This window comes from Protopterus annectens, chromosome 10.part0, assembly GCF_019279795.1.
Source record: "Protopterus annectens isolate FY-2018-M chromosome 10.part0, PAN1.0, whole genome shotgun sequence".
Classification (NCBI taxonomy): Eukaryota; Metazoa; Chordata; order Ceratodontiformes; family Protopteridae; genus Protopterus; species Protopterus annectens.
The window spans coordinates 655,389,404-655,407,510 of NC_056744.1; the positions used below are offsets into that span (position 1 = coordinate 655,389,404).

The 18,107-nt window shown below is 40.1% G+C and overlaps 1 protein-coding gene across 1 annotated transcript in view; it reads right to left on the minus strand.

The window, feature by feature from the left end:
• The window catches only part of USP24 (ubiquitin specific peptidase 24), a 4,679,666-nt gene that overhangs the window by 1,789,169 nt on the left and 2,872,390 nt on the right, over positions 1–18,107 (minus strand). The window contains exon 39 of the mRNA XM_044085508.1: positions 6,007–6,198. Coding sequence (XP_043941443.1) covers positions 6,007–6,198 — 192 coding nt within the window. The remainder of the gene's footprint in view (positions 1–6,006; positions 6,199–18,107) is intronic.

An 18,107-nucleotide genomic window follows, 5' to 3' on the forward strand; every position in this document is an offset into this window, starting at 1 on the left:
GCACTTGGTAGCTCCAGGCTGTGTTCCACAGAGCCATGGCTAATCTGTAGAGAGGGTACAAGTGGCTTTGCCCCTGCTTCTTTATGTACCACATAACTGTGGTGTTGTCTGTCTTTACCAATAGTTGTCCTGGAAGAATGCGGTCTTTGAAGGCTGTCAGGGAATTCTGTACAGCTAACATTTCTTTTTGGTTGATATGCAGGTGCATCTGTCTCGGATTCCATTTGCCCTGAATGCACTGCCCTGCCAACTGAGCCCTCATGCATAGTCTGATGCGTCTGTTGTTAGGGTTTGGGTGGCAGGGGGTAGAGTGACAGGGAGCCCCTTGCTGTGGTAGAAGGCCTCTGCCCACCAAAGGAACTCTGTCTTTATACAAGGAATGATAGGAATCATTGATTCCAGGTCCTTAGAATGTTGACACCATAGGCTTTTTACATACCACTGTAGTTTCCTCATATGCAGTCTTGCATATGGAATTAGTAGAATGCAAGAGGCCATGAACCCCAGGGCTTGCAGAATTTTCCTTCCAGATAGCTGGAGTTTTGTGGCCAATAGTTTGAAGTAGGTTGTCAAATAAACTTGTTTCTCCAGAGTGAGGAAAGCCATCTGGGAAGTTGTGTTCAACTTGCTCACGGGAATATAATCTGTTGGCAGGGTACTAGGTGAGATTTGTTTTTGTTTATGGTGTACCCCAGTGAGGTTAGAAATTTCTTTACAAATGCCAGATGTTTTAATAGCAAGTCCTGGCTTTCTGCCTGAATCAGACAATTGCCCAAGTATGGGTATATTTGAATAATTTCTCTGCATGCAAAATGCAATGGCTGGAGCTAGACACTTTGTGAATACCCTGGGTGCAGTAGATAAGCCAAATGGAAGTGCAGAGAACTGAAAGTGCATGGAGCCTGCCCTGAAGCATAGGTATTTCCTGCAAGATTTCCTTATTGGAATGTGCAGGTAAGCTTCCTTTAAGTCTAAGGTTGCCAACCAGACATCTTTGCCTAGCAAAGGAAGAAGCTGTTGAAGTGTTAGCATTTTGAATTTTGGGATTACCAGAAAGGTGTTTGGAATAGAGAGGTCCTGGATAGGACTCCAGGGGCTGTCTTCTGGGTACCAGGAAAAGTCTTGAATAAAAACCTTGCCCCACTTGTTCTGCTGGGACAGGTTGAATAGCCGTGATACTTAGAAGAGAGAGAACCTACTGTTGGGACTCTGCCCACTGATTTGAGGGTAGTTCTGGCCAACCGTTTGGGGTTGGTAGAGTGTGGAAGTGGAATCTGTATCCTTGGGAAACTATATTCAAAACCCATTTGTCCTGGGTAATGAGTTCCCAGTTTTTTGCACGCAGGACGAGCTTGCCTCATAAGGCAGCAGGCAGTTGAGCAGGGCTTGGAAGGGTTAAGGATAAGTCATTGTGCCATTTTTCCGTAGGGGGATGGCTTACTACTCCCTGCTTTGGAAGTGGGAGCACCCCACTGCTTAGGCCTGTGTGCAGCCTGAGACTGTAATCTAGGTGGTCTGCTGTTCCCGGGATTAGACTGAGAAGGCCTGTAAGAGACTGGAAAGGACCAATTCTTTGAAGGCCAATGCCTACTAAATCTGGGAGGCTGTACTTGTAGGAAATCTTTAACAGTTTGCATAGATTTAGCTTTTTCCTCCATCCTTTTGAGGACTTCTGCTTTGTTGCCAAACAGGCGGCCTTGGTTTAAGGGAGCATCCAGTAATTTAGCTTTAACATGATCTGGCAAGTTTTGCTCCTTAAGCCAAGCATGCCTTCTAAGTACAGACCCAGTAACAGCAGCCCTGCAAGATGCTTCTAAAGCATCAAAACCACATTGCAAGATATGTTTACCATCTTGTTCTGCAGAATGAATTAAATCCTGTAATTCTTTGTGTTAAGCACAATCAGGAATCAACATAATTTTCTGTTTAAGAGTCCCATAATATGCTGCTGGTACTTTAACATATGAAACTGGCAATTTAAAGCCCTAATGGTCAAAGTAGCAGAAATGTATACCTTCTTACCCCATCTGTCTAAGGCTCTAGAATCTCTATCAGAAGGGGTAGGATTTTTGGCAGCAGTAGCCTTAATGCCCTTTGGTCCTTGGGAAATGGTCTCTGGATCCACAGTAGGATTCTTGAAGAGGAACTTGTGAGAGTCAGGTACTCTATAATACCTGTCAGGTTTTCTGGGAGCTGGAGGTAAAGTGTCTGGGGAAATGCTAGATTCCAAGAAAGCATCATCTACAATGTCCAGAACAGGAGGGATAGCTAAAGGCCTGTGTTGAGGAAGGAGTAAGAATTCCCTAAGCCTCTTTTTGGAGTCAGAGTAATCCTGGCTTTCCCAGCAGAAATGCTCCCTAAGAGTGTGCAGGGTTTCACCAAAAGAAAAATCTTCTGGAGGGGAAGCAGAGGGAATGGATTCCTCTGCAACAGAATCTTCATAGGTAGAGAAGGGCAAATCCTGGTAATCAGAAGGATCAGAAATATCAGATTCCTCATCAGAAGAATCAGAAGGAAAATCAGTTAGAGGGGGAAGACTGGCTTCCCCTAATTAAGGTAATAAGGTCTTCAGCCATTCTAAGCATTTGTTTTTTAGACATATAGGCCTGAGCATGCAGTTTGGATGTCGGTTTTCTAGGCATGGTGCAAGTTTTAGGCCTGGATGAAGAAGATGGCGTTGGTTTAAAATGCAAGTCTGTAGGCCTGAATACACCCTCAGAAGCCGGTGCCTGCACAGCGGCTCTGGACCCACCCAAGGCAGAGACATTTGCAGATTCCATAGTCGAAGAAGCATCTCGTGGCATACTGGTCTCCAAATGGGTCTCAGTAGAGGCCTGCAAATCTGAAGTAGCGGGTATCAGGGGCTGCGGAAGCGCCTCACTGAGTACCGGCGGACTGACGACTAGCTTAATGAAAGCATTGTCGCCAGTTTTGGACCTATGCGGTCTGTCTTTATCCTTACATTTTTTTGGAAGATTGGTAGTTGGATGGCTTAAAGAACCCATTTCAGAGTACTGAGACATAGTACGAAAATAATTTTCTGCAAAGATAGCCCGCCAACGAATAGTTCAGGGGTTGAACACGGCACAAAACCAACAGCGAGGTACGTTGTGGTCTGGGCCTAAACAGGGGATGCAGTACAAATGAAAATCTTTATGAGGTATTTGCTTTCCACATGTAAGACAATTGTTAACTTTTACTGACATCAGGTTGGAGCAAGAAAAAGGATCCCCAATGGGGTACTTATCTTTTTCGAAGACTTCGGGTCTGAAACTTGAAAATGAAAATTTCAGGAGTCGGCCGACTGGCACTTGCGAACTGCTTCTGCTTCGGGCACCGCACAGCAAGAAAGACTGATGCAATGGTGTCGGCTGCATGTTTTATACCCCTGACATAATGAATCCGACAGCATCCGACACAGGAATCCGAAGACTCTGGTATTCAGGTCGGCTGAGGGCTACCTGCAGGCAAATAACCCAAATGTGATGACTGCAACAGTGAAACACGAAGAACATCCAACTAGGCTCAAGTGAACCCGTCTAAGATATAAAACTATGGCCCGGAGAAAAACAGGGCTAAACTATGTAAATATCTATCTCTAACTACACACTAAATATACACACTATTAATGCAATTAACTATAATAGAGAAAACAGACACACTCCAAGTATTACTACAACAACGCACTCTCTAAATAACTAGGCCCAACACAAGGCCACTACAACTATAGTAAATAGTAAAGGCACCAAGGGAAAGCTAAAGTAGAAAAGGCTACAATAGCTATATAAATGCTAAATAAATATTAGAAGAAAAGATATGAAACAACTTGCGAAAAACTATTTTTTTCTAAAAAAAAAAAAAAAGGCTCGAGCAAACTGGAGTCACTGAGATCCATGCCGCGGCAAACTAGATCTGAGTAATTCCAGCAGTGCATCATGGGATAAGGGGCTAGGTCTTGAGCTACTGGTAAACCTTGCGCTTTGCTAACGGCTGAGTTGGAGCTGATGGACTGGCTCCGAACCCATCAGTGAAGAATGAATGGCGAGACTGAACAACTTCACATCATGAGGTTTAAGTTGGTGTGTGTTGGGAAGTTAAACGCTATCTACAAGAGCAAAAAATACAGCTAACAGTTAATTACTACAGTCAACAAACTTTCTGTAAATCAATACACAAAATGAATGTTTGCTGAGGCTGGCTGAAGAAAACAACCAAACAAATGAGCAACAGTGGTGTAATAGGGACCTGCCCAAAGGGCATCCCATCACAAATTAATATCAAAGTCCCTCCATATCTGGACAACTGGGTTAAAATGACAAGCAGTAGTTTCCCAGCAAGAATGAGCCATGGGACAGCTACAATTTCACCAAGGCTACTGACTTCCTAGGCCCTATATGAGGGAATGAATTAAAGAAACGGAGTTTAGCAATATGCCTATAAGGTTAACATTTGAACTCACAGAATATTAAAAAATGGAATCCCTGGATGGGTCCAGAAGCAGAGAGTCATCCAAGTATGGAACCTCAAGAACATTTTTCTCCAACAGAACTTTAGACATTATACCAATGAACACTGTGTTTACTATGGAAAGCTTAAGCCTTACACTCACAATGGATCAAATAACTCTCCAGTGCAAACTCCAAATGAAAATGTGCCAAGATGATGTATGATGATGGGTATGACCCCTGAAAATTCACCACCTGGAACAAGGTGCAGAGAATATACTGAATGAAGATGCTGAGATCAAGAATGCAACAGAAACCATCTGCCCCCTCTGAAATGAGGAACAGGCAGGAACAGAACCCACAGCCTAGTCCAGAATAAGGAATATCCTTCTTCAGTTCCTTTCAGAAGTACACAAAAATAGAAAAACAGGTGAATAGTAATGTATTTCGGCTTTTCCCGGTTAGGGGTCGCCACAGTAGAATTCTGGTCCGCTAATGATTGGCAGTGGATTTTTTACAGTACCAAGTTGCCTGCCCGAAGCCCAAACTTCAAAGAAGGCACACCCATTCACGCACGCACCTACCTGCATGTCTTTAAATGTCACAAGACTGTGGTGAGGCCATGCAGACTCCATACAGAAGGTGCTCCAGCCGAGAATCGAATGGGAGAACCTCTTGCTGTGAGGCAACAACGCTAATTGCTGCACCATCGTGGCTGATCCACAGAAACAACAGGTGAATGAATGCCTTTATCTGCCATATCTCTAATTTCTGTTAGCTTTATTCATTCATTCTCAGGAAATTTGTAAGTTTTATTTTTTCCCATATGCTTTTTGCCTCTACGCCTGCTAACTTGAGGCTCTTTGTTCCACCATAATGGGTACACCCCTAGACAGACAGAAGACAAAAGAAGGTATTGTAGCTATAGATGGTGTTTGCACTACCATCTGTATCCCAGCAACAAGGGCATTTCCAGTGAGGCCATAACCCCATAGTTCATGGTAAACATGACTTCCCACATTACTGCAAGTCCTCTTACTCCCTCTCCATCCTAGCAAAATCGCTACCACCAGGTTGGGATGGCTGAGTGCACGTCTTTGATACTTAAAGTTTTTGGTACCAACCAATCAACGGACTAATTGAAACCACTTCTTCCTCACCCCAGAATGGGAGTGAGTGGCTCACACATGCTCTCCCATACTTCCCTGGCAAGCTCTTTCAGAACCCAAGTCACTATTCATTCTCACTTCTTTCTTTATATAACTATTCCAACAAAAATGAACCATAGTCAAAGGAAGACATGCAGACAGAGATGCATATTTTAAAAACAAAAGATCAGAACTCTTAAATGAGCAAGGGAATTCATAAAATCTACTAAGCCTGTCTAGCTGAAATCTGTATATTCAACAACAGGTGTGGGAACTTCAGGCATGCAAAACAGTTTCAAACAGCACCACCCTTCCTCAGACACACACACACGCACAGACAGACAGACACAAGCATTTCCATTAGTAAATTCTCTGGGAAGGAGAAACACTAAAGATTCCAAGTGTTAGCTTACCAAGCCTTTCTTTCTCTCCTCCAGAGAGGTAAAGAAGAGTTTTTATGAGTCGCAAATGTCCTGCCAAAAGGATATTGTCTGCTTCACTTGTCTCAGATTCTGCTGTCCATGTTGGTTCAAAGTTATCAAGCCATGTAATCTCATCTTCTAACATTGTTGTTGGGCTGAGCTGCAACTGTTCCATTTCTGAAGCTAGTAATAAATATATCATGTAGTTAGTGTTGCTCAGTGCCACATTTCATCATAAACAGTAGTATTACAAATTTAAATACCAAAAATGATGCAGCCTATGGTCCCTGCCTACCAGATCTACACTGGTCAATCTGCATCAAATTAGTGTGTGTTTAATGCTATGTATTCTGAACCTCCTACCTACTAAAAACACTATTTGATCTCAGAGCCATAGCTACCTATTCTGGTGCCCTGTGACAATCCCTAACCTGGCACCCTCCTCAACTTTTAAGTTGTGGTCCAAAAAAAATTGTCCTCTCATTCTTCAGCACATAAGGAAAAACTCTTGCCTATTCGAAAACTTTAGCATACCAAATGGCATGCTAAATCTTATACCACACATGAAATGCTAAAACACTTCTTCAGCCATGACTGTAAATTTACTACTGGCATTCATTTCTGAATGCAGGTAGTACACTACTGATTGGTGCCTCCCATTTGTACCCCTTAATACCTTGTATCTGAGGTGTGTTTGTTTAATGCTATGTATTCTGAACCTCCTACCTACTAAAAAACACTATTTGATCTCAGAGCCATAGCTACCTATTCTGGTGCCCTGTGACAATCCCTAACCTGGCACCCTCCTCAACTTTTAAGTTGTGGTCCAAAAAAATTGTCCTCTCATTCTTCAGCACATAAGGAAAAACTCTTGCCTATTCGAAAACTTTAGCATACCAAATGGCATGCTAAATCTTATACCACACATGAAATGCTAAAACACTTCTTCAGCCATGACTGTAAATTTACTACTGGCATTCATTTCTGAATGCAGGTAGTATACTACTGATTGGTGCCTCCCATTTGTACCCCTTAATACCTTGTATCTGAGGTTGGATGCCATCTTCTCCTCACTCTAGCTACTCCTCTGTTTGTCTTCAGACTCTAAGTTTTCATCATGTATGCATCTATTCTGACCCTACAACCATGAACTAGTGGGTGGATCAGGATAAAAATTCCCCTTGTCACTTTTCCAAATTAACACACACTACGCGGATGTGAAGAATGCCCCACCCCCCCCTAAAAAAAAGATACATTCTTACAGTATCAGCTAGTCTAAGTTAGGACTCTGACTGAGGTTATCCTCTGTTAGGATCCAATCTGGTATTTTTTAAATATTTTTTTTTAATCTCTGAAGCTCATTTCTTTCAGAATGTATGCTCTGTGACATCATGATCTACACCATGAAAACATATCTTGCCACTAATAAACAAAAAGGCACTGAAGTAACATAACAGGTAACCTCACAAAACCTCTATTAATCCACAATTTGATGAATGAAGAAATAAAAAAACAGCAACTTGAACTGACTAAGCGCTTTCACCCTCATGGGCATCTTCAGAGTCAGTTAACTTCAGTAAAAACAACCTTTAAATACAGCTATTAATTAGTGCTTGATTAATCAATGATGAAAAAGCAGGAGGGTAGTTAAATTAAACAGTTATCCCCTAAAGTTCCTGTTCACCAAATCTTAAAGTCCTGCTCAACAATACCTTGTTTGCTGGAATCTCAAGTAAGTAATAGCTACCCAGAATAAATAAATAAACCAAAATAAAACATCATAAAAAGCAGTGTGTGCAGTAATAAACATTCCATATAAAACAAAAAAACATATCTGTTAAAATATTTAAATTTACATAGTTTTATATTATATACAAGCTGCCTTGTATCTTAAAATACATTCTAGGGATAGTGCATCATTGATACCAGGAGCATTGCTGGCATCAAGTCTCAGTTGCCAAAGACATTCCCTTATTTCCAACATGGTTTTAAAGTCCCCCCCCCCAAAATCCTTTGTATATAGCCTGTCAATAACAAAAAAAAATAAACTTTTTAAAGTTTGAACAATGATTCGTGTACATACAATGAATTAGTGGTTTTCTTGTTTTTTATGTTCCTGTAATGTTCTAATATTCTTTGTCTCAACTTCCTGGTAGTCATACCTATATAGAACGCTGGGCAAGATAAACAAGTGGCAGCATAAATGACCATACTTGTGTTACAGTTGCAGTAACCAGGGCTCTTCAAAGTTCTCTTAAAATTACCTAGACAAACATAGGGACCGTCATTAATAAATTTACAGGCCTTGCAATTGCCACATTTGGCCATAGTAGCTGGTCTTTGTCCAAAGGATCTAGGGGTCTTCTCTAGTAGGTCTTTTAAATTTGAACCTCTACTATTAATAAAAGTGGGACATTTACCAAGTATGTTGTGCAAGTCTGCAGGGATGAGGCTTTCCCAAGCACCGTAAATAACATCTTTAACTTCAGGTGCTAACCTATTGTGTTGTAATACCATTCCTGTTGGCGTATTGTTTCTATCAGGCACATCTTTATGGTTGGTGACTGTCACATAACCTGTGTGTGTCATGCAAAATTGGAACAAAGTCAGTAGACCTTCTTCTAAATATTTCATGTTGAAGCGACAAAAGTATATCAATGGGATAACCTCTTTGGACAAATAAGTCCTTCAATATGTCCAGTTCAATTTTAAAGACATCATCCTCACTAATAATACGAGACAACCTGATCATTTGGCCCTTAACAACATTTCTCTTAACATAGGCAGGGTGACAACTACTATAATGTAAAAATGAATTGCTGTAAGTTTTCTTTCTGTATAATCTTGATTCTATTTTACCATTTTTAGTATATAATTGTAAATCCAGATAATCAATACTCATCTTGCCAACCTTATGTGTAAATTTTAAGAATGTTGTCGTGTTGTTCAAATATAAAATAAATTCTTCCAGTTCGTCAAGTGTGCCCTTCCAAAAAAGCAAAATATCATCCAAAAATCTAAAATAGATAGGCATCTTAGCCTTATAATCAGATGTCAACACAAACTGGTCTTCCCATTCTGCTAAAACAAGGTTGGCATAAATGGGTGCATATTTAGCACCCATAGCCACCCCTGTGGACTGTCTGTAATAATCATCCTCAAAACCTACAAAATGTGCACCCATTTATGCTATCCTTGTTTTAGCAGAATGGGAAGACCAGTTTGTGTTGACATCTGATTATAAGGCTAAGATGCCTATTTTAGATTTTTGGATGATATCTTGCTTTTTTGGAAGGGCACACTTGACGAACTGGAAGAATTTATTTTACATTTGAACAACACGACAACATTCTTAAAATTTACACACAAGGTTGGCAAGATGAGTATTGATTATCTGGATTTACAATTATATACTAAAAATGGTAAAATAGAATCAAGATTATACAGAAAGAAAACTTACAGCAATTCATTTCTACATTATAGTAGTTGTCACCCTGCCTATGTTAAGAGAAATGTTGTTAAAGGCCAAATGATCAGGTTGTCTCAGATTAGTGAGGATGATGTCTTTAAAATTGAACTGGACATATTGAAGGACTTATTTGTCCAAAGAGGTTATCCCATTGATATACTTTGTCACTTCAACATGAAATATTTAGAAGAAGGTCTACTGACTTTGTTCCACTTTGCATGACACACAGGTTATGTGACAAAGTCACTAACCATAAAGATGTGCCTGACAGAAACAATACGCCAACAGGAATGGTATTACAACACAATAGGTTAGCACCTGAAGTTAAAGATGTTATTTACGGTGCTTGGGAAAGCCTCATCCCTGCAGACTTACACAACATACTTGGTAAATGTCCCACTTTATTAATAGTAGAGGTTCAAATTTAAAAGACTACTAGAGAAGACCCTAGATCCTTTGGACAAAGACCAGCTACTATGGCCAAATGTGGCAATTGCAAGGCCTGTAAATTTATTAATGACGGTCCCTATGTTTGTCTAGGTAATTTTAAGAGAACTTTGAAGAGCCCTGGTTACTGCAACTGTAACACAAGTATGGTCATTTATGCTGCCACTTGTTTATCTTGCCCAGCTGCCTATATAGGTATGACTACCAGGAAGTTGAGACAAAGAATATTAGAACATTACAGGGACATAAAAACAAGAAAACCACTAATTCATTGTATGTACACACGAATCATTGTTCAAACTTTAAAAAGTTTATTTTTTTTGTTACTGACAGGCTATATACAAAGGATTTTGGGGGGGACTTTAAAACCATGTTGGAAATAAGGGAATGTCTTTGGCAACTGAGACTTGATGCCAGCAATGCTCCTGGTATCAATGATGCACTATCCCTAGCATGTATTTTAAGATACAAGGCAGCTTGTATATAATATAAAACTATGTAAATTTAAATATTTTAACAGATATGTTATTTGTTTTAGATAGAATGTTTATTACTGCACACACTGCTTTTATGATGTTTTATTTTGGTTTATTTATTTATTCTGGGTAGCTATTACTTACTTGAGATTCTAGCAAACAAGGTATTGTTGAGCAGGACTTTAAGATTTGGTGAACAGGAACTTTAGGGGACAATTGTTTAATTTAACTACCCTCCTGCTTTTTCATCATTGATTAATCAAGCACTAATTAATAGCTGTATTTAAAGGTTGTTTTTACTGAAGTTAACAGACTCTGAAGATGCCCATGAGGGTGAAAGCGCTTAGTCAGTTCAAATTGCTGTTTTTTTTATTTCTTCATTCATCAAATTGTGGATTAATAAAGGTTTTGTGAGGTTACCTGTTATGTTACTTCAGTGCCTTTTTGTTTACTAGTTGTTTTACACTCTGAGTTCCATATCTTGCCACTAAGCCTGTCTATTCTAGTCACTAAGCATAACAACTTAAATAATACATTTCTTGCACAGTGAAGCAACATGAATGAGCTGGTCTCTCTCTGTCTGAGTCGTCACATGGGGGGAGGGGGAACTGTGAGTCTGGGTATACATACATATATATATATATATATATATATATATGTGTGTGTGTGTGTGTGTGGTGTGCGTGTGCGCGCGCGCCTGCACTGCACAGTGAGCATGCAGGTGTACGGGTGTTTCTGTGACTCAGTCAGGGGGGGCTTGTTTGTGGGGTATGTGTGTATGTGTTTGCTTGTCTAGGGGTTGCATTTGTTAATGGGATATATGGGCTGCAATGTCAGGTCTAACATCGCAGTATTTGATTCAGAGGCATGGTAATGACATGTTAATGCACACAGATACCTTTCTAAAAGGATGGAGGGGTCTAAACACCACGTCCTAAATGGACAGACTCAAAACCTTGTCACTACACTCTGTATCCAAACATAGAAGGTCTTTCTTATTGTAGCTATACCATGTCTCTGAAATGAAATTTCTATCTCATGTTGACTGACAAATCCCAGCTGGACAATCTGCACGTGCAGACATAAATTTGGTTTATGTGCTTTACAACTGTATAACCTCAGGTAGTAAGAGATTCTATTGTTTGAGTCATGCATTTCTAGAGACAGAGAGAGAAAGACCTTGGTTCTAAGAGATTTTTTTCACCAGAGGGTGCATTTTAAACACGGTCATCCCTGAAAAGCGTTAAAGCACCTCATCTGCATTCTGCTATTAATAAGGCTACAGGACTAAGTTATATACTGCTTCAGACTGTACTGATTATTTCAATACATCCGTTGCTACCCTCTTGGTTAAAGTTCTGGCAAATTCTGCCTATTTTATGCTACACCTAACAAAAAGCATTAGTTTAGGAGAAATGCTAGGTCTGCTGCTTGCAAAGTGTATAGAAACTGATGTGCGTCTTACAATGAAGTAGTTTCTCAAGTGTGGTAAGTGGCTTAACAGCAACATTTTCCAGTTTAGGCAGCTGTCAATCTGTTTGGAAAAGGTTTGCTAACTGATTGCAAGGCATCCCTTTTATGCGGTTGAGAGAGAACAGCAGTTCTGTCTTTATAAGCTCATGCAAATGTCTGGTAAAAACTTGGGTGGAAGTGGACAACTATGGCATAAATGTCCCTGAATCTCCACCCACTACTTCAGCAAAAAACAGAATGAAGAATGGTGAGTAGTTTAAATAAAATTCATAATCTACTTCTAAAAGGAAACAAGAGCTGGTTCCACAGAAAATGGAATGGGCACTTCAGTAATGATGGGCTGAAAACAGTTTTATCCTTGCTAAACTCTGCCCTTGTGCCCAAAACAGGCACAGGTTCACCTCTGTCATAGTCTGCCTTAGGTATAGGCCAACTAGGCTAGAGCACCACTCTATCAGGGGCACTTTTCCAGTATTAATTTATTTTTTGTAGCAAAGAAATTGTTCTTAAACATATGTTGAATGAATATGGGGAAAAAATAGCAGAGAGTAAGATAAACTGCGAGAAAAAGGAAGAAAAAAATAATCTGGAAGGTGTAGATAGACCAGGATGAGGGCACTGGTTGGTGTGGGGGGTGACGTGGAGTCCTTTTGCCTAAGGGCACCAGTTGACCAAAGGCCATCCCTGATCTCTGTTCATTCAAATTTTGACAATAAGATGGTATACATATATCAGGTAATAAATGAAAATACTTTTTTGATCTTCACATTTTGAAAATGGTAGCAGCTAAATTTGGTGAAATGCAAGACTTTTGACATGCCACATCCAGTTTGTAGCACCTGAAAAGCCAAGAATAAAATTGGCCATTATCCTGTTAGCGGAAGTGCAAGAAGTCAAATATCAAGGAAAACAAGGACAGAAACGCAGAAAAGGGAATTAAAAAAAATCTGGTGAGCTTGTCGAAGAAAAAAAAATTAGAAGTGGCCAATGCATGAGAATATGTGAGGATCTTATGGCTTTGTATGGCAACCTCTGACAGATGCCAAAATGGACATGTTAAACCAAAAGGTTAGGCTCGAGGGCTTGCCCCACAAAATCAATCAGAGTCTGCTTAGGCTAAGAGAAGGTAAGAAAACACCAACATGCTGAAGTTTCTTCGATGATCTTTAATTACGACTGTAACTTCTAAGCATGGAACTGAATACATTATTGAAAAAGCTAAGTGAGCACTGAAATTTATAAGTCTTGTTTTCATAAAAATTTTCTTTAGGTTAACTGTTCACAGAGACTAACAGAAGACTTTCTACTCAGTTGTAAAAGGAATGGAGGTCTTACAAGTTAATCTACGGCATTCTAGCTCTTACCATTAATTAAATTAGGGGTGAAATACGCTTCCTAATTTGGAAATCTAGCAGAACTACTTGTGGATTTCCTTTACAGATGCAAAAACTGCAGCATGGAAGCTAACCTGTTTGCTTCCTGGTCGGTTTAAAAATGACCATGTTTTAATTTCCTTATATCACTGCCAGTTAAGAGAAACTTTGACAAGAGATGTAACAATGTATCAATGTACTGCTCCCCCCTCCCCCTTCTGCAGCACTCAAAATACAGAGCCATTTAACAACATTGAATGGATGGGGAAAGACTACTGTGGAGTGGATATTTGGACATTCCCAAACAAGTACTGCAAACTGGTTGACAATTTTGAAAGCACCATATCATGGACATGAGATACAATGGGCTGAAGGGGATCAAGCGTTCTGTATACAGTCTATGGTAGTTATGTGGGCCAGTTGGCGTGCAGCACATTTAGTTGGTTAGGGCAGGGTCAGACTGATCACTCTTCTCTAGGTATGATGCAAGATATAAGGGATGTCCACGGAGGGAGAAACTTGGCCAAGTCCTAATTATTGTAAGCAAAACCCTGGAGACAAAAATGAGCCCCAGCAGGGCTATAGATCACATATTAACCCAAGAAGAGAAGGAAAAGAACATGAAATTGTATTTTATGTTGATACCACAACATGACGGTCCTCTTTGGCCATGGGTACCTCATACCTTTTTGTCTCATATGTCCAGGTAGTAGAATCTGCAGCTAGCCTTTGCCACAGCCCACACAATGGCCCTTATCTGCAGCTGTCAGTCATGATGCACTTAAAGCAGGTCATTTAAACCATGGTAGGAAGTACATTAATATTGCCAGTTTGAGTTACACAGCTCAGGTGCCTAGTTGCAGGGTGCATCTTGCAGCAATCTGGTAACAAACAGAACAGCACACTTGTACCAGCTTAAACTCTGAAACTGTCCCTATGTAATATGCTATAGGCAGTGTGTACGTGTAACCAAAACAGTCCTTGACTGATGCATAAAATATTACACAGCTTATTCCCATCCAGTAACTGCCTTCTAAATGAACATACTAAACAAAGGGTAAAGCATTTCATTGCAGCCTGACAAGTCCATTTCAGATATGGGTGGCTAGAGTTTCAAACAAAGTACTGACAGAAGAATACCTGGGATGACTCTTCTTAGCTCATCCCTTGACATCCAGAAAATACACAAACATTTTAACGCTCTAAACAGATGGCTGTTCATGTCTCAAGTGGACTTGTCAGGCTGAAATGAAATGGTTACCCTTAGTTCAGTATGTTCATTTAGAAGGCAGTCTGACCCTGCCCTATCCAGCAGTTGCATCTGTTGTGTGACGTTACAGAGCTCTAGGGAGAACAGCTACTCTTGCTGATGTAATCATAGTGATACATAGTTTATGGGTGCTGCTCTAACTTAATGGCAGAGAAGTGGGGACAGTCATTTACTGTTCCTACTCCTAACATTTCTTCTCAATATGAGGGTAAATTCCACACTGACGATCAGTAAAGTCATTCTCTTTGCAATGATCAGTTTAGAATCTTTTCTTGTACCAAAGTTACTCACTAGGATTACCTGGTATGGTGCACATTTGAAAACCATTTTACAGTGCAATGAACATTTTCTTACACTATTGTTTTTTGTAACAATTACTTCACATACAAAGGGTGGAGGGGTCTCATGAAACAAACAAGCTTAGAGTAGTATGGTTGCCATATGGACAAAGTGTTCTCCAAGAGAAGGGGAGATGAAAAGTAGTCTTTGTAAATCAGCATGTGATTTTTATTGTAGAAATCATACTCAACCTTTTAGTGCTAGAAATCTTGACAAAGCCTGACATAATGGGAAGAGGGGGGGACAAAGGCCCCAAAATAGTGACAGATTTTAAATATTGCTCTTATAAACATGAAAACTCGCTAGAACAACAGGATTTGCATTAAACATTTTCTGAAGGATATGAAATCTGAAACGCAAATGTATATCATTACTTAGTGACTTCAATCCTCAGATTATCCCAGTGATTTGGCAGAAAACCACACATTTTTAGATGAACAGACCAAAAATATAAGGTGAAAATCTGGACAGCTGAGTGCTATGGCAGAAAGGGTAAAATTGTACCAAAACAGATGGTTGAATGATCACTACTGCAGTAGCCTTAGCTATATGGGTTACCATCCTGCAGAGGATACAACAGCCAGACAGATTCCAAACTTTCAGAGAACCTTCCCACCCACTCAAACTGTTAGGTAGCTTGAGCCAAGCTGACTAAAAAACAAGTTTGGGTGCCAAGTCCTTCAGAGCTTTCCTGCCAAAAGAGAGAGAGAGGTTGAGCCCTGAAAGGACAATGCTAGGAACAACAAAAAATAAATGTCCACACCCTGGCATTTAAAAAAAACACACCAAAAAACAAGGATGGAGGGAGGGAGCAGTTACTGCAGTAGTGATCATTCGAACATCTACTGTTCTGGTAAGTTTACTTACACAACTGTTCTATGTTCATCATACTGTTCACTCTGCAGTACACCTAACTATATGGATATATTATCCTAGCTTACTACATTTGGGAGGTGGAAGGAGAGGAGTCCAAAACCCCCTGGAGAATGGTCCTACCAAACCTTGACCTGGACCTAGAAAAGGAATCAAGCTTATAGTGCCTTGCAAGGGCTGAGGACTGAGCAGCAGCTTCAAGAATACTTCTACAATCCAACCCTTTCGAAAAAGCCTTAGATGAAAGCCAAGGCCCTGGTAGAGTGGGTCTTGGCCCTGGCTGGAATAGTTTTGTTATTCTGAGTATAACAAAAGTTAACAGCTTAAAGACAACCAGGTTGTCCCTTCTTACCCTCACAAGAAATGAACAACTGATATAAAGATCTGAAAGATTTACTTCTGTAAAGATAGTACCAGAGGTGTCTGTGGACATGCATGGGATGGAGTATCTTATCGTCCTCATTTTCAGGTTCGGGAAAGAAAACAAGGAGATGGATAGTTTGGCTTAAAGTTAACTCTGACACTACTTTAGGCATAAAAGAAGGATTAGTTTGCAAAGAAACCCTGTCACTGTGGAAATTGAGATAGGGCCGACTCAACACAAGAGCTTGCAGGTCAGACATTCTTCCTACAGAGGTCATAGCAATCAGTAAAACAGTATTTCTGTGTTAAGAATCTTAAGTCAGTGCCAGGTTAGCTGGTTCAAATGGAGCAAGTGTTAGCTTCTCTAATACAAAATTAAGATCCCAAAGAATGACCACCACATAGCATGTTTACTTGGTGGTCTCTTGTGCAAAACCCCTTTCAAAACATTTTTGACATGACATTGCATTGAAAGAGGAGGATCCATGGGCAGACGTGTTAAAATTACCAATAATGAACTTTGGCAGAGAAACGAGAAAGGTTAAAGAATAGTAACTCACATAAATATTGAGAGACCAGATAACAACTATCCCTGAATGGGTGTCAGTTACACTGTTTGTACCAACTACAAAAACCTTTGCCATTTGCCAATATATGATTTTCTAGTAGCAGGCTTTCATGCCTCCCTTAGTACCTGCTGCACATAGTCAGTAAACAAGTGCCTAAAAAAAAAGTCAAGACCCTATCATCTAGGCAGTCAAATGAGGTTGCCTGATGTCAGTGTGTAATAAACATCCTTGTTCTGGTGTGAGTAGATCCAGTCTGTGAGGAAACTTGTGATATCCCCTGGCCATTTCCAAATGAAGGGAGAAAGACAGCTGCTTGAGCCAGAAGGGACTCACCACAATGATGTTGAGGAACTCCTCCTGAATCTTTAGTAGCCTGGATATTAGCAGAAAGGGTGGAAAAGCATATAGGAACATTCCTGTCCAAGGAAAATAAAAAGCATCTTTCTTCCAGGTATTCTTACATTGAGTCTTGGAACAGAATATTTCTTGTCAGTTGATTGTTCAGGGAGGAGGCAAACAGGTTTACTTGAGGAATTTCCCACAGGTCGATCAAATCTTGGAAGGCCCCCAGATCTAGTCTCTAGTCATGAGGGTGTGCCCTGGTTCTGTCCAGCTTGTCTGCTACATAGTCTTGCTCTGGTGGAATGTAAGATGTCTGAATAGTGGAACTGTGCTGTGAAGCTATACTCCAAGCCTAATATGGATAGTCTGCAAAGGGGTGGGGGGTTATGACCTGGTTCCCTCCTGCTTGTTGACCAGATATTTCTGTCGCCTCCAAATCATTTTGTTAATGTTGCAGAAGAGGTTTAGATCCCTAGACAGAGTATTTCTGATGCCATTTGACTTGCTGATATGCAGTAAATTCCATCAGTATTGGGTGAGAGGATTATCTGTATACCAGGCACAGGTAACCTCTTAGCAGTATGTAGGATACCAAGTATAAGCTGGTGTATGTAGGACATGTTATCATACACCCTCAACATTTCAGTTTTATCCTTTCTTCTCCAAATGCTCATTTTCTTCTGTCTCTTTTCTTATTACTATATACAGTATAACCTACTGGTGTTATTCTGCTTTTCAAAGGTCTAACTTCTTTTAGCATAAGAAAAAAAAGCGCGCAATACTTGTGTGTAGAAGGCTGTACACAATACTCTCTATATTCCTTTCCTAAATCTTAACAAATGCCCATGTGATCCCATTGTTACCTAATAGTGCACTATGTCTATTACGTGTTGTTACCATTTGTGAATACATTCCATGTCTCAAATTACATATGTTAATTAAAGATGCATGGCCTTACAGTATGTCTCCAAATCTGCAAGTCTCAAACCACTCTGTTCATTTGTCACTTCTTCCCACTGCACACACACACTTTTGCAATCCCTTTTCATACTTTTTCATATCTGATCTCTTGGTTAATACAAATAAGTCTGATCTACA